The following is a 22,602-nucleotide window of genomic DNA, read 5'->3' as shown; positions in this document are numbered from 1 at the left end:
GAGTTAAAAGAAGGGTACAGAGTGGTCGAGCAGGTGTAGTCAATGCTCAGTGACGCTTGAGGTGCTGTAAGGAGCGACGTCACTGAGTAGTGGGTGACTGGTAGAGTGACGAATCACCTATACACTGAAATGAAATGATCGTACCGCATTAGCGGCCGGAAGTCCCAAGTGAAGAATTTCGGCCGCTGAGTTGCAAGTCTTTTCATTTGACAACACACTGGATGACTTGCATGTGGATGATGATGTAAAGATGGCGAGGACAATATAACACTCAATCTCAGATATGGCCGGAAATCGAACCCAGGCCGTCTGCACGGTAGTCAGTGGGCTGACCCCTCAGCTAGGAAGGCGGACACGCTACACGCTCTGGCTGAGAGGAGGGTTTGGTTTTCGCGAATGTCTGGAGAATATTACCTGCTACCATGTGTAGTGTCAACAGTGAAGTATGGAGGATGTGGTATTATGAAATGTGGGTGTTTTTCGAAGTTAGGGTGGGGTCCCCTTAGGGCGCTTATGCGCAGAATATGAATACATTACGTATTGCGTACAGTTAAGGAATATTTCGGAGACGATGATTGTTTGTACTAGGACGATAATGCACCCTGCCATAAAACAACATCTTTGAGGCAATGGTTTGTGGACAATAACATTGCTGAAGTGGACGAGTCTACCTTGTGTCCCGATCTGGACCAGATGGAACACCTCTGCGATGAGATCTCTATGTGGTGTTACCGCCAGACACCACTCTTGCTAGATGGTAGCATTTAAATCGGCCGCGGTCCGTTAGTATACGTCGAACACGCGTGTCGCCACTATCAGTGACTGCAGACCGCACGGCAGGTCTAGTCTAGAGAGACTCCCTAGCACTCGCCCCAGTTGTACAGCCGACTTTGCTAGCGATGGTTCACTGTCTACATACGCTCTCATTTTCAGAGACGACAGTTTAGCATAGCCTTCAGCTACGTCATTTGCTACGACCTAGCAAGGTGCCATATTCAGTTACTATAATTACTTCAGGAATGTATTCTGAACAGATAATATTGTGAATCATGTACCGTCAAGAGCGACGTTCATCATTAAAGAATGAAAGTTAAGTATGAAACTAATTACGTCCGCTTTCTGAATTCTCATTCCTTGTCATGTTCCAGACCTCACGTCAGTATAGTTCTTCCCTCCTCACGCCAGCCTGCGTGACCTAAAACGCGGCATTTCGGTCTCCACTCGTGTTGGCTCTTCTGCTAACACAGAACTCTAGTATCTGTAGTTTGGGCTCTTTAGGAAGAGTGGGCTGGAATTCCTCCACAGACATTCAGCCACTTCATGGAAAGTGTCACTAATAGATTTCAAACCGTTATGAGAGCGAAAGGTGGACATAACTCATATTAATGTCCACTAATAGACGTTCAGATACTTTGCACCAGATGGTGTTGATCGGTAAGGGTATTACTTACAAAAACACACGCCAGAGGCAAAATGATTCATTCTGGAATATCGTAAAATAGCTGTGTCAAGACACTTTGGAATAGTAGAGAGGAAAAAGGAAGGTCCGCAGGGCTGAAGTAACGAGTGCAGATGGGGATGACGACAGCGCGGGTGTCGGGTCGCGGTCAGAACGAGAAGAACCTGAAGGTGGAGGCGACGAGCGAGCGGACGGCGCGGCGCAGAGACAGCGGCCAGGCCACGTCGCCAGAGGCGGGTGTGGGGGCGGAGCGCGGGCGTCGGCGTGAGTGGGGGCGGAGGGATGGCTTACCACTGCGCGCCGGGCGCGGCCGCGGCCGCGGCTGTGGCTGGGGGCCGAGGAGCGCGCGCGCGCCCCGCGCCGCCGCCTCACCTCGAGCTGCGCCTCCGCCGCCTCCGCCGCCGCCGCCGGCGAGGGCGAGTGCGGGGGCGGCGCCAGCACCACGAGGCTGGGGCTGCCCGCCAGGATGTCCCGCAGCTCGCGCAGGAAGGCGCCGAAGAAGGGCACGACGCGGCACTCCGACATCGCCAGCGCCCGCGCCAGCGCGCGCTCGTACTCGGCCGACATCAGCGCCGCCGACAGGAAGTCCAGCACCGGCAGCGACTCCTTCTCCGTGATCGACAGCCAGAACGGTTTCAGCTTGTTTGACCTGCGGGCACACGGCGGAGTCGCGCACTTAGACGTGCTAATTGAGATTCACAGAAAATTCAAAATGGGCGCCTGAGAATGGTTCATACTGGGGAAGACATGATAGGAGGCGAGGTACTGGCGGAAGTAAAACTGTGAGGACGGGGCGTGAGTCGTGCTTGGGTAGCTCAGTTGGTAGAGCACTTGCTTCAAGTCTTCCCTCGAGTGAAAAGTTTACTTTCTTTATTTTTAGCCGCCACGGTAGCTCAGCGTGCTCGGTCAGAGGGTTAGTTGCCCTCTGTTATAAAAAAAACTGAGTTAATCGATCAACAACGAACTTAAACGGATGTCTTACGACGTCCGCCCTGAGCAGATGCAACGAACGAAATCGCCAAAAATTAGATTAAAAATAAATAAATAAAAAAAAGGTGGCTCAGTTGGTAGAGCACTTGCCCGCGAAAGGCAAAGGTCCCGAGTTCGAGTCTCGGTCCGGCACAGAGTTTTAATCCGTCAGGAAGTTTCATGATGGAATTACATTTTCCTGGAGACACTAGCTATGCCCGGCGAACTTCGTTCCGCCTCTGAACATCTTTATATGTTATAGCTGACCCGGCAAACGTTGTTTTGCCATATAAATTATCTCTAGTCTATAAGGATAATGTATATGTGTAACACAATAGCCGTTGTTGTCGGGAGCTCGTGACACAAACAATAATAATGGCCGAAGACTGTGTAGGCAGTGAGAAAAGGTTCAAAAATGTTCAAATGTGTGTGAAACCTTATGGGACTTAACTGCTAAGATCATCGGTTCATAAACTTACACACTATTTGATCTAAATTATCCTAAGGACAAACACACACACCCATGCCCGAGGGAGGACTCGAACCTCCGCCGGGACCAGCCAGTGAGAAAAGGCTTAGAGGGAAGTTCGGCAGTATCTGCCCCTATTACTTCTAGCGTTTCTGCGGTAGATCGAGCGGATTTAACAATTGCAGCCGATACACGGCTCGTCCATGAGCATACAAACAGAGCGGCAATTTCGTGTCGAAACGTGTTCGCCAGCATTATGAATAAGGCCAAGCGCACACCCATCGATTTTTAACGTACGTAAAAATATTCTACGGTTAAATTCTTTTAGAGGAGCAAAGGAGAACATAGGGACTTCTTTGTTCCACTAAAAGAATTTGATCGTACAATATACCGGGTGATCAAAAAATCAGTATAAATTTGAAAACTTAATAAACCACGGAATAATGTAGATAGATAGGTAAAAACTGACACACATGCTTGGACTGACATGGGGTTTTATTAGAACCAAAAAAGAAACAAAGTATTGCTAGACGCGTGGAAGATCTCTTGCGCGCGTCCTTTGGTGATGAACGTGTGCTCAGCCGCCACTTTCGTCATGCTTCGCCTTCCAGGTCCCCAGACCCCAGTCCGTGAGATTATTGGCTTTGCGGTTACCTGAAGTCGCAAGTGTATCGTCATCTACCGACATCTCTAAGGATGCTGAAAGACAACATCAGACGCCCATGCCTCACCATAACTCCGGACATGCTTCACAGTGCTGTTCACAACATTATTCCTAGACTACAGCTATTGTTGAGGATTGATGGTGAACATATTGAGCATTTCCTGTAAAGAACATTATCTTTGCTTTGTCTTACTTTGTTACGCTAATTATTGCTATTCTAATCAGATGAAGCGCCGTCTGTCGGACATTTTTTGAACGTTTGTATTTTTTTGGTTATAATAAAACCCCATGTCATTCCAAGCATGTGTGCCAATCCTCTCTATCTGCATTATTCCGCCATGTATTAAGTTTTCAAATTTATACTGACTTTTTGATCACCCTGTATTTCCGTACGATAAAAATCGATGCGTGTGTGCTAGGCCTAAATTTCGGTTTGGCGAATGACGCGTGCTACCTAGTTAAACTTCTCGGTCTAGTTACGTCAATTCAAAGAGGGATATTCGAGTCGTTGCTTTTGGTACGTTTTCTTCAATTACCTATCTATAGAATAGTGAAAGACTATCACCTGTAGACACCTGGCGGGGATAGCTGATCAATTGATAACTGATCAGTTATCGACCGGGGACGAAAATTATGAAATTTCTGAAATCACTATTAAAAAATAGGGGTTGGTGGTGGTAGGGAGAAAATTTAGGTTGCGTGTATTTTGTAATGCCACATAAAAAAATAAAAAATAAATAAAAACTTTTATCACTTAGAGGTATGAAAACCAGACTACGATCGATTCTCAGACCTACCGAATATACATGTAAAATTTCATCAGAATCGATAGAGCCGTTTTGGGGGAGTGTGGCAACTAACACTGTGACACAGGAATTTTATATATAAGGATATGAGTCTCAACTTACGTTCGATAAGGACAGAAGGTGAAGCAATGAATTAAATTTTGTGCCAGGGCCGGGAATCGAATCCAGGTCTCCTGCTTACTAGCAGTACCGTGGGTACCACAGCTGCACAGACTACACTAGTCCTGTGCTATCCCTAAACAAACGTCAATACGCAACTTCAGCCCGATTTCCCCTTCTTAAATAGCCGGTATTGCCAGGGATCTCTGACATCCTATCATATCAATAGATTACCTGCATCTGAGCTACAGGCAGCATTTCCCCATTATATACAAAGATGGGTAGTATTCCAACGTTTGAGGGCATTTGCAACATTGACTATTTAAGAAGGATAAAATGGGCTGAAGGTGTGATCTGAAGTTTGTGTTACGGGGGGCATTGGACTAGAATATAGTCCATGCAGTGATGGCAGCCACAACGCTACGCTACAGTGGTGTAGTGGTTAGCACACATTCCTAGTAAGCAAGAGACCTGCGTTCAAGAGTCAGTCATTGTACAAATTTTAATTCATTGGTTCAGCTTCTAGCCTTCAGTGCGAGAAGAATTTGACAGAATACTGAAAGATATAAGGTCCCTACAGCAGACGACATTCGCTCAGAATTATAGAGATTGCTGGGAAAGCCAGCCACGCCAAAACTATTACAATTGGCATACAAGATATATGAGACAGCTGAAATACCAGACTTCAATTAGCATGTAATAATTCTTGTTCCAAAGAAAGTTGGTACTGACAGCTCTGAATATTATTGATCTATCATGTTTGCAATAGGCTGACACGAATTACGCTCTAGAAACAAATAAATAAATCAAAACAAGTCACACCACGAAGGAATTATCAGAATGGAAGGAAATACGCAGATGTGATGTACGTGTACAGACAAACAAACTATTACGATTTCAGAAAAATTGGATTATTTATTCATGAGAAACAGCTTCACAAACTGTGATAGTCAGCAACGTGTTGGACCACCTCTGGCCCTTACCCAAGCAGTTATTCTCCTTGGCATTGACTGATAGAGTTACTGGATGTCCTCCTGAGGGATATTGTAGCAAATTCTGTCTAACTGGCGCGTTAGAACGTCAGAATCCGGGCGAGGGGGAGGGGCGGCTCGTTGGAGGGCTCTGCTCATAATGCTCTAAACATTCTCAATGGACATGCTTTGGCAAACATGAAGTCAATCAGTAGAAACTCTTGCCGCGTGCGGGCGGGCCTTATCTTACTGGAACATAATCTCAGGGAAGTTTACCATGAGGGGCAACAAAACAGGGCGTGCAATATCGTAGACGTAAGGCTGTGTTGTAAATGGGTGCCATGAATGACAACCGAAGACGTCCTGCTATGAAATGAAATGGCACCTCAGACCATCATTCCTGGTTGTCGGGCCGTACACCAGGTGACATTAAGATTGGTATCCCTGGTATGTATTCCCTGGTCATCGGGGCTTAATTCGAAGCGGGACTCATCACTGATCACAGTTAATGAGATTCCAGACCGACGACGTCTCTGGAGAAGCCCCAGGCAGCGGTGGGATACCAACCCGACTGTCGCCTGCCGTATGGACCAACAACCAGGAGTGACGATATGGAGTACCATTTCATTACACACCATTATCCCTTTGGTTGTTAGCCACAACACACTTACAGCACAGCGATACGTTAACGATTTTCTACGCACCGTTTAGTTCCTCTTTATGGAAAGCCATCCTGGGCTTACATTCCAGCAAGATAATTCCCACCCACACACAGTCGCCGGATCTTTCCCCAATTGAGAACATTTGGAGCATTATGGGCAGGGCCCTCCAACTATGTCGGGATTTCGACGATCTCAGGCGCCAGTTGTACAGAATTTGGTACGATATCCCTGAGGAGGATATCACACAATTTTATCAATCAATACCAAGCCTAATAACTGCTTCAGTAATGGCCAGAGGTGGACCAACGTATCATTGACTTGCTCAGCTTGTGAGGTTCTTTCTCGTGAATAAATCAACTAAATTTTCGGAAATTGTAATCATTTGTTCGACTGTACATGTACATCACATCTACCGATTTCCGTCTCATTAGGGTAATTCCTTGGTGGTGCGTCGAATTTTCGTTTTGTTTTAGTTTATTTATAAAAGTTGGAATACTGGTAGAAGCCAAACTCAGAGAAGAATAATTTCACTTCCGGAGATATTTAGGAAAGTGTGAGGTGGTACTGACGCACCAACTATCTTAGAAGAAAGGAAAATCTAAATTTATAGTGTTTGTAGATTTAGAGAAAGCTTTTGTGTTGTTGACTGGAACACACTCTTTCAAGTATTTGAGATGGGAGTGACACACAGTTGTTGCCTATCCCAGCTTTTGTTCACCCTGTACATTGAGCACGCAGTAAAGGAAACCAAAGAAAAATTTGGAGAAGGAATTCTACAACTACATCTACATGGATACTCTGAATATCGCATTTAAATGTCTGTCAGAGTGTTCATCGAACCACCTCCACAATTCTCTATTTTTCCAATATAGTATAGCTCGCGGAAAGAACGATCACCTACATCTTTCAGTACGAGTTCTGATTTTACTTATTTTATCATGGTGATTGTTTCCCCCTATGTAGGTCGGCGCCAACGAAATATTTTCGCATTCGGAGGAGAAAGTCGGTCATTGGAATTTCGTGAGGAGATTGCTCCGCAACGAAAAACGCCTTTGTTTTAATGGTGTCCAGCCCAAATACTGTATTTCACTGACACTCTCTCCCCTATTTCGTGATAGTACAAAACGTGCTGCCTTTCTTTGAACTTTCTCGATGCACTACATCAGTCATATCTGGTAAGGATATTCTAAAGAGGATATTCTAAAAGAGGACGGACAAGAGTAGTGTAGGCAGTCTCGTTAGATCTGTTACATTTTCTATGTGTCCTACCAATAAAACGCAGTCTTTGGTTATCCTTCCGCACAACATTTTCTATGTAATGCTTCCAATTTAAGTTGTTCATAATTGTAATTCGTAGATATTTAGTTGAATTTACGGCCTTTGGATTTGACTGATTTATCGTGTAACCGAAGTTGAACGGATTCCTTTTAGCGCTCACACTCCCCGTTATGTAGGGTCGATTGCCAATTTTCGCACCATACAGATATCTTTTCTAAATCGTTTTGTAATTTGTTTTGGTCTTCTGTTGACTTTACTAATCAATAAACGACGGCGTTATCTGCAAACAACCTAAGACAGCTGCTTAGACTGTCTCCCAAATCGTTTATATAGATAAGGAACAGCAAAGGTTTTGTAAAACTAACGTGGGGAACGCCAGAAATCACTTCTGTCTTACTCGAAGACTTTCCGTCAATTACTATGAACTGTGAATGTTCAAGAAGAAGACACAAAATTTTTCAGGTTCGTCGATGACATCCTAAATCTGACAGAGACAACAAAGAACTTGAAAGGACAGCTGAACGGAATCGACGGCGTCGAAAAGAGAGTATAAGATGAACGTCAACAAAAATAAAACATGGGTAAAGGAAGGTAGTCGAACTACATCGAGAGTTGCTGACGGAATTAGATTAGGCAATGAGGGATCAAAAGTAGTTGATAAGTTTCGGTACTCGGTAGTAAAATAACTAATGATGATGGACGTAAGGAGGATAGAAAAAGTAGACTGGCTATAGGAACGAAAATATTGTTGAAGAAGAGGAATGTGTTAATACTGAATACAAATTTAAGCGTTATGAAGAAAGTATTTGTCTGGAAGATAGGCTTGTAAGGAAGTGCAGTGTGAACGATGAGCAGTGTATACAAGAAGAGAGCAGAAGACTCTGAAGTGCGCCACTATAGACGAATGCTGAACGTTAGACCGCGTAACTAATGAAGATTCTCTGCCTCGTGATGACTGGGTGTTGTGTGATATCCTTAGATTAGTTAGGTTTAAGTAGTTCTAAATCTAGGGGACTGATGACCTCAGATGTTAAGTCCCATAGTGCTTAGAGCCCTTTCAACCATTTTGAACAGTAAGGTTACTCGCCTTTTGACGTATTAGGTGCCTAGTCTGAGATAAGAAACTGCCAATCTTAACTGGAGGAGACTGGGGAAAGTTGTTACAATTCATTTCAATGATGTTTGTACAAGAAGATTTTAGAGTTATATTAATGCGAAACAGCTTGTAATGTAGCACCATTGTTACAGATTCACCGCATATTTTTTTCCTTTAAGCTCAGCTAACATGAATACCATTGATGATTATTACTGATGATGCACGTTGTTACAGTTTACGCCACAATGTGACATGTTGTTACAGTGGGTGGGGTAAACTGTTATTCATAGTGTATCCTAATAGGCGTTGACAAAAATGTTACAGTTTTTATTATTATTTTTCTCTTAAATGTAATTTGTTATCAATATTATAGAAAAATCTGTTTTCTTTTTAAAAATTACTTGTAATATGACATTACTTCGTTTTCCGCTTCAGTATATATTACTTGTGGCGTTGTGCCTCTGTTTGTCTTCTTTTTGCAATTTCTCATGTTGCCTTCACAATGAAAATACATAATAAGAAGCTGCACATGACACGAGGCAGGTTTTTTCATCGTAAAAACTAGCCCCACCGAATTTGTAACAAATTACCCCACAAATCGCCACTTCATATTTGGTTACAGATAAGCATCAGTTTTCGCTTGTAGAGAAATTTTAATCATATTAATTCTCATCTGAAATTAAGACTTCCACATGATACATTACTTGTACACATATACAGAAAGTCAACTTTGCTAGTAGAAAAGTACTCCGAAAAGAAAAAAAGTTAGAAACAGATAGAGAAAATAACATTTATTGTCGCAGTTCCTCTAGTACTGACAAACCGCCAGGTTTTTACATTTTTGTATGGGACATATTGTCACAGAATTAAATTAAAAGTAGTTTGTACTGCACCGTTCCAACCGTGGTTTCCCTTATTGTAACGTAAATGGTGGAACTAGAAATTCTCACCTGTGTCTCATAAGCAGCGCGCCTGGTATTTAGTTGAAAAATCCACGACACTAAAATGGATCATGACTCGTAAAGCCCTTTCTGCCTGGTAAATAAAAAGTTTTTATAAATGTACGTTAGGTTGAAATAAAGAGGGTATAATCCAGTATCAAGAAGGTTACTCGCTTTCCGAGGTAGCGTTCGCCTACCGTGAACTGAATGGCAGCCAACCGTAACTATACAACAATGTCAGTATTATCCTCTTAATAAGTTGTTAACATGGTTTGCACAAAAGCGCTTTGCTCGCATGTCAGTTAATATGCGTTGCTCCGCAATGCACAAACGCGGTATAGTTAAACGTAAAAAAAGAAAAACGAATACAGTTAGTTGTATTGAGGTGAGGTGCTAATGAGCAGCATTATTCATAAGCTGTTACGACCTATGAGAGCCTCTGTTTAGAGAAGTTAAGGCAATTTTTGTCGCTCCAATCGCCAGCTACGTAGATAGATGGATTGTGTAGCAGCAAGAATCTTGTCAATGTATGATCTCCAAACTGTTTCGTTAGCGAAGAGGTATGGTTTTAATGAACGTACGGATTCGCCAGCGGGAAGCCAGAGGTTCTCATCAAAAACTTGCCCAGCACGATTCACCCGGAACTTTTTGTGGTGTTCGTTAGACACAAAATAGAGGTAAATGCAGCTTATATCAGATCGTATAGTTAAGTGATCTACTTCTCCGTGCAAATATATACAGCGGCAAGAAAATATTAAACGCTATAACATGTTACAAATTACCTTTTAATACTTCTTACCTTTAATATAGATTCCAGTTATATTGGCCAAGGGTCATGTAAGGACTGAACAATTTCATTGCTAGTAAAAATTCACTCTTAGTTACATTCTCGTACACTGTAGAAATAATCTATTGTATTAAATCTTCTGCTTTAAAGAGCATATTTGATTGTGCATGACTACTTAGAGCTGTATGCCATATCAAGATTTGAAACCAGATCCTTGTCGTCACCAGTGACGCCATCTTATCATATCTACTTGATCCTTCCGTAGCTTCAACGTGCCAAGCACTGCTCTCGTTTCCTTACAAACATTGCTTGGAGTAAAAGAATGAATTCTCGTTATCCAAACTTCCCTCTATATCTTTTCTGTCGTCTCACAGTTTCGTGGCAAAGTTTCGGTCTATGAATTGTGCTTCGATAGAGTAATTAATAGCGTTATACCATCAATAGTAAGGAGTCCAGGTTCGAATCCCTGTTAAGCACACTGCTCCAACTTACCACATACAATGCAAGGGTACTAAGAACAATAAGTAAGACATAAATCCGTGGACAACTTCACGAAAAGAGCAGAAAACGCATCGATCGCTGTGACATAAAGCACTGTCTCTCGAAACAGGACAACAGAGGAAACATCGTGGAAGATGAAGATCAGACCATATGACCCTACTATCGAAAATTTTGAGCATAGAAAGTAAAGGAAGATGAAAATATTTGCTTGCACGTTATGGAAAACGAGGGAGGACTACTACAAATGAGTGGAAAGGTAGAAAAATTTGACAGGGAAGAGATGCTTGATAGATTTTGAAGATTTAAACAATTTTGAGATCATCGGCTATTTAATCTTCTTTTTAAATTAATATCTCTTTACTTCATCATTCATTTTTACTTCATCAGATTATTTATCAAAAAGTTCGTGAAATATGCCAACACAACAAGAAATAACATTGGTATAATGGTAACAAAGGAAATTAGTATAGTTCACGCAATATTACCTCGTCAAACAATATTGCAAAGAATTCTTTTGTACCGGTCGCCTACTTACAAATATCAAAGCTCCATCTATAGAGGGTGTCTCAGGAGGACGGTCAATATGCAGGGATGTGACGGGAAGGTCATCAAGCAAAGAAATCTAGCAAGCATGGGTTCTTATATGAGACCTTACGAGCTATGAGCACTTCTTCATCTCCAACGCTGTAAAAGGAAGTTTTGCTGAAAGCTCTTTGCTTTCCATATTTTGGGAGGAGGCATTACGGACCAAACGAGCAAAAAATTGTGTAAATATGGCTTCTAAAATGCATACCTTAAGAGCGATGAGCATTTGTTCAGTAAAAGACATGTTACACAGTAACGATGATGAACAATTGCTCATAGCTCTTAAAGTATGAACTCCTTCGTAATGAGTTTACAAACGTGATACAATGTTTCGATCTCCTTACATCTGTGAAAGCCTTTTTTCGGTTGTGAAACTACTTGAGTCATAATTAAGTGGCAACCCAAGTGACAAAAATCTGCGAAATTCACTGTGTCTGACCGTAGGCAACAGTTTGTGCGGGGTATAAATTTTATTATGTCTTCAGCGATCCAAAAATACTGAAAACTTTTCTGTCTCTGATCTAAATCTTTACGAAATATGAAACAAAGGTGCATGCAAAATGTTTAATGCTCTTTGTGCGACTGTATTGCCATCTAAATACGGCACGTTCGTAGTTTCCGGCTCTTCTATCTCAGATAGCATAGCGTGATAGCGGGGGATAAATGCAGCCAGTCCACAGAACTCTGCACATGAGAGAGAGCATTGCACGCCTGCAGGATTCTGGGCTGTCCCTGATCCACATCTTCCACTGATCCTCACTAAAATTTTAGAAGTACTACAGAAATTAACATGATAATATCCCTAAACACGTTCATAGGATTTGTCGACCTGGAAAAAGTTTTCGACAATGTAAAATGGTGCAAGATGTTCGAAATTCTGATAAAAATAGGGGTAAGCTGTATGGAGAGAGGGATAGTATTCAATGTGTGGAAGAGCCAAGAGTGAATAATAAGAAGACCAAGAACGAAGTGCTCGGATTAAAAAGCGTGTAAGACAGGGATGTAGTCCTTCAGCCCTACTGTTCAATCAATACATCGAGGAAGCAGTGACGGAAATATAAGAAAGATTTAGGATTGGAATTAAAATTCAAGGAGAAAGGATATCAATGATACTATTCGCTGATGACATTGCTTTCCTGAGTGACAGTGAAGAAGATTTAGATGATCTGCTGAATGGAATGAATAGTCTAATGAGTACATAATATGGACTGAGAATAAATCGAAGAAAGACGAAAGTAATGAGAAATAGCAGAAATGAGAACAGCGAAAAATTTAACATCAGAATCGATGGTCACGAAGCAGATGAAGTTAAGAAATTCTGTTACCTAGACAGGAAAATAACCAATGACGGACGGAGTAAGGAGGACATCAAGAGCAGACTAGCAATGGCAAAAAAAGGCATTCCTGCCCAAGAGAAGTGTACTACTATCAAATGAGGCCTTAAATTGAGGAAGAAGTTTCTGGGAATGTATCTGGAGTATAGCATTGTATGGTAGTGAAACATGGACTGTGGGGAAAACCGGGACAGAAGAGAGAATCGAAGGATTTGAGATGTGGTGCTACAGCCGAATGTTGAAAATTAGGTGGACTGATACGGTAAGGAAAGCAAGACTGGTAAGGTTTGGAAAGCAAATCTCTTCTACTTCATAGTATCGAAGCTGAACAATTGCTTGTAGCTCTTAAGGTATGCATTTTCGACCCTAGGTTTACTGAGATTTTTTTTGCTTGTAGTATCGTACACTTTGCCCGCCCGGTTAGCCGTGCGGTCTACCGCACGGTTTTCCGGGCGGGAAGGAGCGCCTGGTCCCCGGCACGAATCCGCTCGGCGGACTTGTGTCGAGGTCCGGTGAGTCGGTCAGTCTGTGGATGGTTTTATGCGGTTTTCCATCTGCCACGGCGAATGCGGGCTGGTTCCCCTTATTACGCCTCAGCTACACTATGTCGGCTATTGCTGCGCAAACAAGTTCTCTGCGTAATCGTGCACCAACATTACTTTACCACGCAAAGATAGGGGTTACGCTCGTCTCTCGTCTGGTGTGAGACGTACCCCGGGGAGGGGGGGGGGGGGGGGGGGTCCAGCGGGGGCCGAACCCCACAATAACCCTGGGTTCGGTGTGTGGCGGCGGAGGGGTGACGTGGACTGCGGTGGTCGTCGTGAGGTTGTGGACCACTGCGGCTGCGGCGGGGACGGAGCCTCTCCGTCGTTTCTAGGAACCCCCGTTAATAAACAATACAATACAATCGTGTACTTTCAACTGTACGCGTTGCCATTAATTATGATGCAATCTGTATATATTACGAAGAACAGAGTCGTACATCTCACGGTCGGAGGAAGGACAAAATATGTATGGAATAGGGTAAGATAAGAGGATTAATGTAACACTACAGGAGAGTTTACAGGCAGATGCACGAATTCCTACCGTTTTTATTTTTTATTTTATTTTCCTTTTTGTGAGAGAATTGTTTGCCGATGCACCTTTATATGATTAACACCTGCTGAAAATATACAATCAAGGACCTTACGAAGTCTCGAAGAGAAAAGAACATACGTAAATGAAGAATGAGTGGCATATCCACAGTGGGACAGTGAATGTAGTGGAAGACCCACGGTGGTGGAGCGGGGACTACCTATTCGCACGCCGGAGCCTCTTCCTCGGCTGTCAGCCTGCTGTGGGACAGCTTTCGGAGTCGGCCGCTTCGTGGCGCCGCACAAAAGGCTGGCCCCCGATTGTCTAAATCGACCGGCTCGTTCGCGCGTGTAACGACTATATCCGTAACAATTATCCCGCGCGGATCTGCGCGTGCGTCGTGTCAGCTGGACTCGCCGGCGCAGCGGGTAAACGTACCGGGCGCTTCTACCCTCAGCGTTTGCCAGCCACCGGAGTCGCTGCTACAGCTCACCTCACCGACAGACTGAAAGCTGCGTCACACGTGTCAACTGTCAGCTTCTACTACAGGGTGTATCAAAATGAGCCATTGGATTTGCTACGTCTCCAGGGTGGTCCATTAATAGTGATCGGGCCAAGTATATCACGAAATAAGCATTAAACGAAAAAATTGCAAAGAATGAAACTCGTCTAGCTTGAAGGGGAAACCAGATGGCGCTATAGATGGCCCGCTAGACGGAGCTGCCATACGTCAAACGAATATCAACTGTGTTTTTTTAAATAGGAACCCCCATTTTTATTACATATTCGTGTAGTACGTAAAGAAATATTAATGTTTTAATTGGACCATTTTTTTTCGCTTTGTGATAGACGGCGCTGTAATAGTCACAAACGTTTAAGTACGTGGTGTCACGTAACATTCCGCCAGTGCCGACGGAATTTGATTCGTGATACATTACCAGTGTTAAAATGGACTGTTTACCAATTGCGCAAAAGGTCGTTACCGCGTTGATGTATGGCTGCTGTGATCAAAATTCCCAACGGGCGTGTGCTATGTATGCTGCTCGGTATCCTGGACGACATCATCCAAGTGTACGGACCGTTCGCCGGATACCTACGTTATTTAAGGAAACAGGAAGTGTTCAGACACATGTGAAACGTCAATCACGACCTGCAACAAATGATGGTGCCCAAGTAGGTGTTTTAGCTGCTGTCGCGGCTAATCCGCAGATCAGTAGCAGACAAATTGCGCGAGAATCGGAAATCTCAAAAACGTCGGTGTTGATAAGGCTACATCAACATCGATTGCATCCGTACCATATTTCTATGCACCAGGAATTGCATGGCGACGACTTTGAACGTCGTGTACAGTTCTGCTACTGGGCACAAGAGAAATTACGGGACTATGATAGATTTTTTGCAGGCGTTCTATTTAGCGAGAAAGCTTCATTCACCAACAGCGGTAACGTAAACTGGCATAATATGCACTGCTGGGCAACGGAAAATCCACGATGGCTGCGACAAGTGGAACATCAGCCACTTTGGCGGGTTAATGTATGGTGCGGCATTATGGGAGGAAGGATAATTGGCCAAATGCATTGACGTTGACGGACATCATTTTGAGCATTTATTGCATTAATGTGGTATTTGCAGGTAATCACTCTGTAACAGCATGCGTTCTCAGATATGATAAGTTCACAAAGGTACATGTATTACATGGGAACAACCGAAATAAAATGTTCAAACGTATCTACGTTCTGTATTGTAATTCGAAAAACCTACCTGTTACCAACTGTTCGTCTAAAATTTTGAGCCATATGAGTGAGACCATTACAGCGCCATCTATCACAAAGCGAAATAAGTGGTCCAACAACATTCATATTTCTTTACGTACTACACAAATATGTAATAAAAAATGGTGGTTCCTATTTAAAACACGCAGTTGATATCCGTTTGACCTATGGCAGCGTCATCTAGCGGGCCAACCATTGCGCTATCTGGTTTCCCCCTTCAAGCTAGATAAGTCTCGTTCTTTGTAGTTTTTTCGTTGGACGCTTATTTCGTGAGATATTTGGCCCGGTCACGATCAATGGACCACCCAGCATATTTGTGAAACCAATAAACATATACTATGAATTTTGTTTTTTGATGAAAGGGAAACTCAAATAGTTTCTTTTTCATACCTTTTCATAAGTGTTCAATACGTTCCCTTGGAGATGCACGGCGCATATGTCATTGCAGTATTCAAATTGTTTCCACACTACAGCGAGATTATCTTGAGTTACAGTTTCCACAGCTGCTGTAATGCGATGTCTCAGTTCATTCATTGTTGTTGGTAACGGAGACACATAAGCAAAGTATTTTATAAACCCCTCACAAGAAATAATCATACAATCAGGCCCGGTGACCTAGGAAGCCAGTTATGCAAGGCTGAATCATTTGGTCCTGTGCGACCGATCAATCGCTCAGTAACCTATTGATTTAAAAATTCCCGCACTTTCAGAGGCCAGTGTGGCGGTGCCCCATCCTGTTGCTAAATGAAGTCCTTCGAATCAGTCTCCAAATATGGGGAAAAAAAGTTCTCAAGCATATCGAGATATGTGCTTCTCGTAGTGTTCTCGGCTAAGAAAAATGGACCATACACCTTTTTCCGTGAAACTGCACAAAACACATTAAATTTCAGTGAGTCCCTCTCAGGCGGTGAAACTTCATGTGGTTGCTCCTTGCTTCGTATTCTCACATTACGACGGTTCACCTTTCCATTTAAATGGAATTTGCCTCGCCACTAAAACACGAAGTATGAGAGAAAGCTGTCATCCTCCATCTAGCCAAGGCCGAAATTGCAGAACTTAACACGTTGCTGTTTGTCACATTCACGAGGAGCTTTCAGTAGCTGAATTTTGCACGCAACACACGCCAGATGTACATCGGGGGCATGCTGAGCTGTCGAGCTGCACGGCGTACGGATTTCTGCGGACTCCTTGTGAAACTGTGGCGGATGCGTTCGACGTTTGTGTCGGACCCTGGGGGACGGCCCGGTGACTTGCCTTTACATAAACAACCTGTTTCTCGGAATTGTCGATGCCATCGTCTAATGCTAGGTGCTATAGGAGGATCCACACCATACCCAGAACGAAAGTCAGGCTGAACAGTTATTACTGACCCACACTGCGCAAGACTTAGAACGCAAAACGCTTTCCGTTGTCCCGACGCCATTTTTACTATAACTGAAGTGGGCACACACTGCTGCCACCTAGCGGAAATACTCGAGAGTTTGCTGTTTCCAAAAGTATGTTGTTCACGGTTCGCGTACATATCTCAAATAACGTAACAGTTACAATTTTTTTTTTACATCGGATGATTCTTTTTGATACACTCTGTATTTCCCGCGTTTTATAAATCGCGAGCAGTTTTTCTAAGATATTCTGTAACCACTAGCTGATGTCCGAGATGTAGTCAGCCTTCGCTCAGTGGAGATGCGTAGTTTGAACGACGTTCTTCGGCGGGCATTGTCTCGGCGCCAATAGGAGATCGTCCGCAGCTCGTGATCTCGCGGTAGCGCTCTCGCTTCCCCAGCACGGGGTCCCGGGTTCGATTCCCGGCGGGGTCAGCGGTTTTCACCTGCCTGGAGATGGCTGGATGTTGTTGTGTCGTCTTCAGGATCATCATTCAAGCCCCCCATTAACGTCGGAGGAAGGCAATGCTAACCACCTCCACTAGGACTTTGCCTAGTACGGCGGTGTAGGTCTTCCACATTATACCCCTACTCTCTGTCAAAGAGTATGGGAATTTATCTCATCATCAATAGGAGATCAGCGCGGCCAGGCCGGTGTGGTTTGGTCGGCGTTCGTATCTTCAGTGTGTGTGTGTAGTCTGACGTTTGTAAATACAGAGACTGGCTGCCAGTGGCTGCTTTTGTTTGTAGGTGCAAACTTGCTATGAGACTTTCTGCCTGCATTCTCTGGTTACGTGCTAGTAGTTACGAGGTAACACATTACACAGCGCAGCTTAACTATCATTTCAGTGCAAGAAGTTGACGGCCGTACTGAGCCACTACAAGTGATTGGACTCAACATGATGTGTACTGCGTGGTATCCAGCCTCCATTCAGGTGAGACAGAATTCCGTTTCCCTATATAACACATACGAATCACAGGCGAACTACATAAACTTCTTCCTCATTAATTTAAAGATTCTTGATATATTATTTTTGTCATTCCGTGGCACAGAATGCCATGTGGTTCTTCAATGTTCTTGAGTTGATATAACCAGATGTTTAAAAACGATCTCTCTTAATTTATTTGCGTTCATTGCCATTATCAAACTGATAAATGAAAATTCATTAATATATCTCATTTGCTATGTGCTCATAGACTCTCACAGTTGTGTGTCATTTACGCTCACTGCACGTGTTTCGGCTATAAGATGGGCATGTACACATTTAGTAAGTCAAGTGATGAACTTGCTGTTAGAAAATTGGATCACTCAGCTATATTTAAAATAACAACTCTGAGGCAGCGGATAAACCAAAACTGCTCGCTACATCCTTCCTCTGCGATGTGCTTATCTCACAGTTTTGTTGCAGAGTAAGAAAAAAAGGGAAGGATTCCGTGATGTATTAATTCTTTGAGCCGGTCCATGAAGCGTGGTTGGAAGGAGTAATTAGTAGCGTTATGAACACAACATTAAGGCGTCCGAGTTCGAATCCCATTCGCGCACACGGCACTAATGTACCACAAATAACGCAGAAGTACTAAAATCATCAGGTAAGACATTATTCTTTTGAAAGATTCACCAGAAGAATGGACTATGGACCAACTATTGTGGCATGAAGCACTGGCTCTCGCAGCAGGAAGCTATAAGAAACGTCGTGGAGGTTAGATAAAGATCAAAGTATACGAACTCACTATCAAGAGTTTTTTTGGCGTAGAAAGTAAAGAAAGTTGAAAATATTTGCGCGAGTACAAGTGGAGGGTGGACTGCTACAAATGAGGAGAAAGAGTGAAGACTTGCAGGTAGAAGAATTAGATTGGAATAGGTGCTTGATAAGGTTTGAAGGTTAAAACAATTTTGCCGCTTCGCCTGATTAACTCGCAGTCTACTACAGTTTTTATCTCCTTCCCCCCCCCCCCCATTTTTGTCCCTCACCAAACTGTCGATTCAAAAAAAAAAAAAAAATGGTTCAAATGGCTCTGAGCACTATGCGATTTAACTTCTGAGGTCATCAGTCGCCTAGAACTTAGAACTAATTAAACCTACCTAACCTAAGGACATCACACACATCCATGCCCAAGGCAGGATTCGAACCTACCGCCGGAGCGGTCGCTCGGCTCCAGACTGTAGCTCCTAGAACCGCACGGCCTCTCCGGCCGGCAAACTGTCGATTCTTTGATGACTCAAAATGTGTCAAGTTGTGCCATCAAAATCTCTTCTCTCTAATTAGGTTCGATAAAGAGACCTTTGGAGAGAAGAGAACCATGTGTATGAATATCAAGAGCTCAGATGGCAGCCCAGTTCTAAGCAAAGAAGGGAAGGCAGAAAGGTGGAAGGAGTATATAGAAGGTTTATACAAGGGCGATGTACTTGAGGACAATATTATGGAAATAGAAGAGGATGTAGATGAAGACGAAATGGGAGATACGATACTGCGTGAAGAGTTTGACAGAGCACTGAAAGACCTGAGTCGAAACAAGGCCCCCGGAGTAGACAACATTCCATTAGAACTACTGACGGCCTTGGGAGAGCCAGTCATGACAAAACTCTACCAGCTGGTGAGCAAGATGTATGAGACAGGCGAAATACCCTCAGACTTCAAGAAGAATATAATAATTCCAATCCCAAAGAAAGCAGGTGCTGACAGTTGTGAAAATTACCGAACTGTCAGTTTAATAAGCCACGGCTGCAAAATACTAACGCGAATTCTTTACAGACGAATGGAAAAACTGGTAGATGCAGACCTCGGGGAGGATCAGTTTGGATTCCGTCGAAATGTTGGAACACGTGAGGCAATACTGACCTTACGACTTATCTTAGAAGAAAGATTACGAAAAGGCAAACCTACGTTTCTAGCATTTGTAGACTTAGAGAAAGCTTTTGACAATGTTGACTGGAATACTCTTTTTCAAATTCTAAAGGTGGCAGGGGTAAAATACAGGGAGCGAAAGGCTATTTACAATTTGTACAGAAACCAGGTGGCAGTCATAAAAGTCGAGGGGCATGAAAGGGAAGCAGTGGTGGGGAAAGGAGTGAGACAGGGTTGTAGCCTCTCCCCGATGTTATTCAATCTGTATATTGAGCAAGCAGTAAAGGAAACAAAAGAAAAATTTGGAGTAGGTATTAAAGTCCATGGAGACGAAGTAAAAACTTTGAGGTTCGCCGATGACATTGTAATTCTGTCAGAGACGGCAAAGGACTTGGAAGAGCAGTTGAACGGAATGGACAGTGTCTTGAAAGGAGGATATAAGATGAACATTAACAAAAGCAAAACGAGGATAATGGAATGTAGTCAAATTAAATCGGGTGATGCTGAGGGAATTAGATTAGGAAATGAGACACTTAAAGTAGTAAAGGAGTTTTGCTATTTAGGAAGTAAAATAACTGATGATGGTCGAAGTAGAGAGGATATAAAATGTAGACTGGCAATGGCAAGGAAAGCGTTTCTCAAGAAGAGAAATTTGTTAACATCGAATATAGATTTATGTATCAGGAAGTCGTTTCTGAAAGTATTTGTTTGGAGTGTAGCCATGTATGGAAGTGAAACATGGACGATAACTAGTTTGGACAAGAAGAGAATAGAAGCTTTCGAAATGTGGTGCTACAGAAGAATACTGAAGATAAGGTGGATAGATCACGTAACTAATGAGGAGGTATTGAATAGGATTGGGGAGAAGAGAAGTTTGTGGCACAACTTGACTAGAAGAAGGGATCGGTTGGTAGGACATGTTTTGAGGCATCAAGGGATCACAAATTTAGCATTGGAGGGCAGCGTGGAGGGTAAAAATCGTAGAGGGAGACCGAGAGATGAGTACACTAAGCAGATTCAGAAGGATGTAGGTTGCAGTAGGTACTGGGAGATGAAGCAGCTTGCACAGGATAGAGTAGCATGGAGAGCTGCATCAAACCAGTCTCAGGACTGATGACAACAACAACAACAACATCTCTTCACTAGTTACACAATCTACCCATGCAATCTTCATCATTATCCAGTGGCTTGACATTTCAAAAATTGTCTATTCTTTCCTTGTCTGAACTGTTTGTCGTTCGGGTTTCACATCCGTACAAGGCTACACACCTCATAAATACCACTCAAATTTGTATGAGGCGTTAAATAATTCCTCTTTTCCAGGACGCTTCTCTTGCTACTGCCAATTTGCATTTTATGTTCTCTCTACGTCGGCTATCATCAGTTATTTTGCTGCTTAAATAACAAAATCATCTTATAGCTTTAGTGGAAATTGGAAATTTGTGGTAAGGTCTTATGGGACCTCCGACGGGGGGGGGGGGGGGAGGGGGGGGGGGGGGGAGCTGGACGGACCGTGACAAGGGGCCCAAGATCGCCCGGCTAGTTTTAGTGTCTCTTATCCTAACGTACTTCCTTAGCATAGCCGGATGTCATTAGACTACATTCTATTACCCTTGTTTTCTTTTTTTGATAGTCAGCTTATAACCCTTTTCGAGAAGCTACCTGTTCCGTTCACTTTTCCACGTCCTTTGCCGTCTGTGACGGAATTCTGTGACATCGTCTGATTTTAATTTCTTCTCCGTGAAATTTAATGCGGTTTCTTAGTTACTTCCCTATTTCCTTTCTCTTCTTGCACAATGTACAGACAGAATAACATCGAAGACGGTAACAGCCCTGCGTCACTCCGTTCTCAACTACTGCTTCCCTTTCAGGTCCATCAACTCTTAAAACTACTCCTTGGCTTCTGTAAAAGTTGGCGTTAATCTTACGCTGACTACTACTTTAAAAATTTCAAAAAGTGTATTCCCTTCATTATTACCAAGGCTTTCTCTAAATCTATCAGTGCTATCTCCTATGTATCCTGTTAAAGCGGAAACTGGACTTACTGTTGAAGATGATAAAATAATAAGCACACAATGAGACACAAACATAAAATCGATGCAGAATCACGTTTATTCGCTTTGAATTTCATGAACTGCTAACTGAACAACAATGCCATATAAGTTTCTTTTATTTTGTACTTCGTCCAGTTCGTTACTGAGAAAGGTTATCGATGACCATACCCTTATACCAGGTGTACCGATATGAAATGAGCGTTAAGATACAAATGTGTCGATAGGGAACATTTGTTGTGAACGAGCCTTAATTTTTTTGTTTGGTTGGTATGACATCTGTCAAAGATATTTAGTATATATCAAGTCATGGAACAAACAACATCATATGTTTTCATCGTGTTAATAAAGTCGAATTTTGTACCAGAAAGTGATGATTTGCGGAAAGCATTAATTTTTTTGTTTTCATTTGAAAAAAAGTGCTGCAGAGTCGCATCGAATGCTTATGGTGATTATGCTCTATCAGAAGCAAAATGCAAAAGAAGGTTTCAACTGTTGAGAAATAATGATGTTGATCTAAGAAATGAAGAACGTGGAAGACCACCAAAAAAGTTAGAAGACGCCGAATTGCAAGCAACAATGGATGAAGATGATACTTTGAGTCAGAAGAAAATGGCAGCAATGGTAAATGCTGCACAAAATCAGTTTCTGACTGTTTGAAAGCTACGGGAAATATCCAAAAATGTGGAAAATGGGTGCCACATGAATTCCATGAAAGACCGATGCAAAACCGAAAAACCATTTGTCAAATTTTGCTTCAAAGACACGAAAGAAAATCAGTATTGCACCAAATTGTTATTGGCGATGAAAAATGGATTTATTTTAAAAATTCTAAACGGGAAAAATCATGGGTTAA

At 42.9% G+C, this 22,602-nt stretch overlaps 1 protein-coding gene across 1 annotated transcript in view; it reads right to left on the bottom strand.

Moving 5' to 3' along the window:
- LOC126336914 (1-phosphatidylinositol 4,5-bisphosphate phosphodiesterase epsilon-1-like) overlaps positions 1-22,602 on the bottom strand; it is a 419,543-nt gene that overhangs the window by 134,173 nt on the left and 262,768 nt on the right. The window contains exon 7 of the mRNA XM_050001045.1: positions 1,832-2,108. Coding sequence (XP_049857002.1) covers positions 1,832-2,108 — 277 coding nt within the window. The remainder of the gene's footprint in view (positions 1-1,831; positions 2,109-22,602) is intronic.

The sequence above is a fragment of the Schistocerca gregaria genome, chromosome 2 (assembly GCF_023897955.1).
Source record: "Schistocerca gregaria isolate iqSchGreg1 chromosome 2, iqSchGreg1.2, whole genome shotgun sequence".
Taxonomy (NCBI): Eukaryota; Metazoa; Arthropoda; class Insecta; order Orthoptera; family Acrididae; genus Schistocerca; species Schistocerca gregaria.
This window is presented reverse-complemented; position numbering and strand designations above follow the sequence as displayed.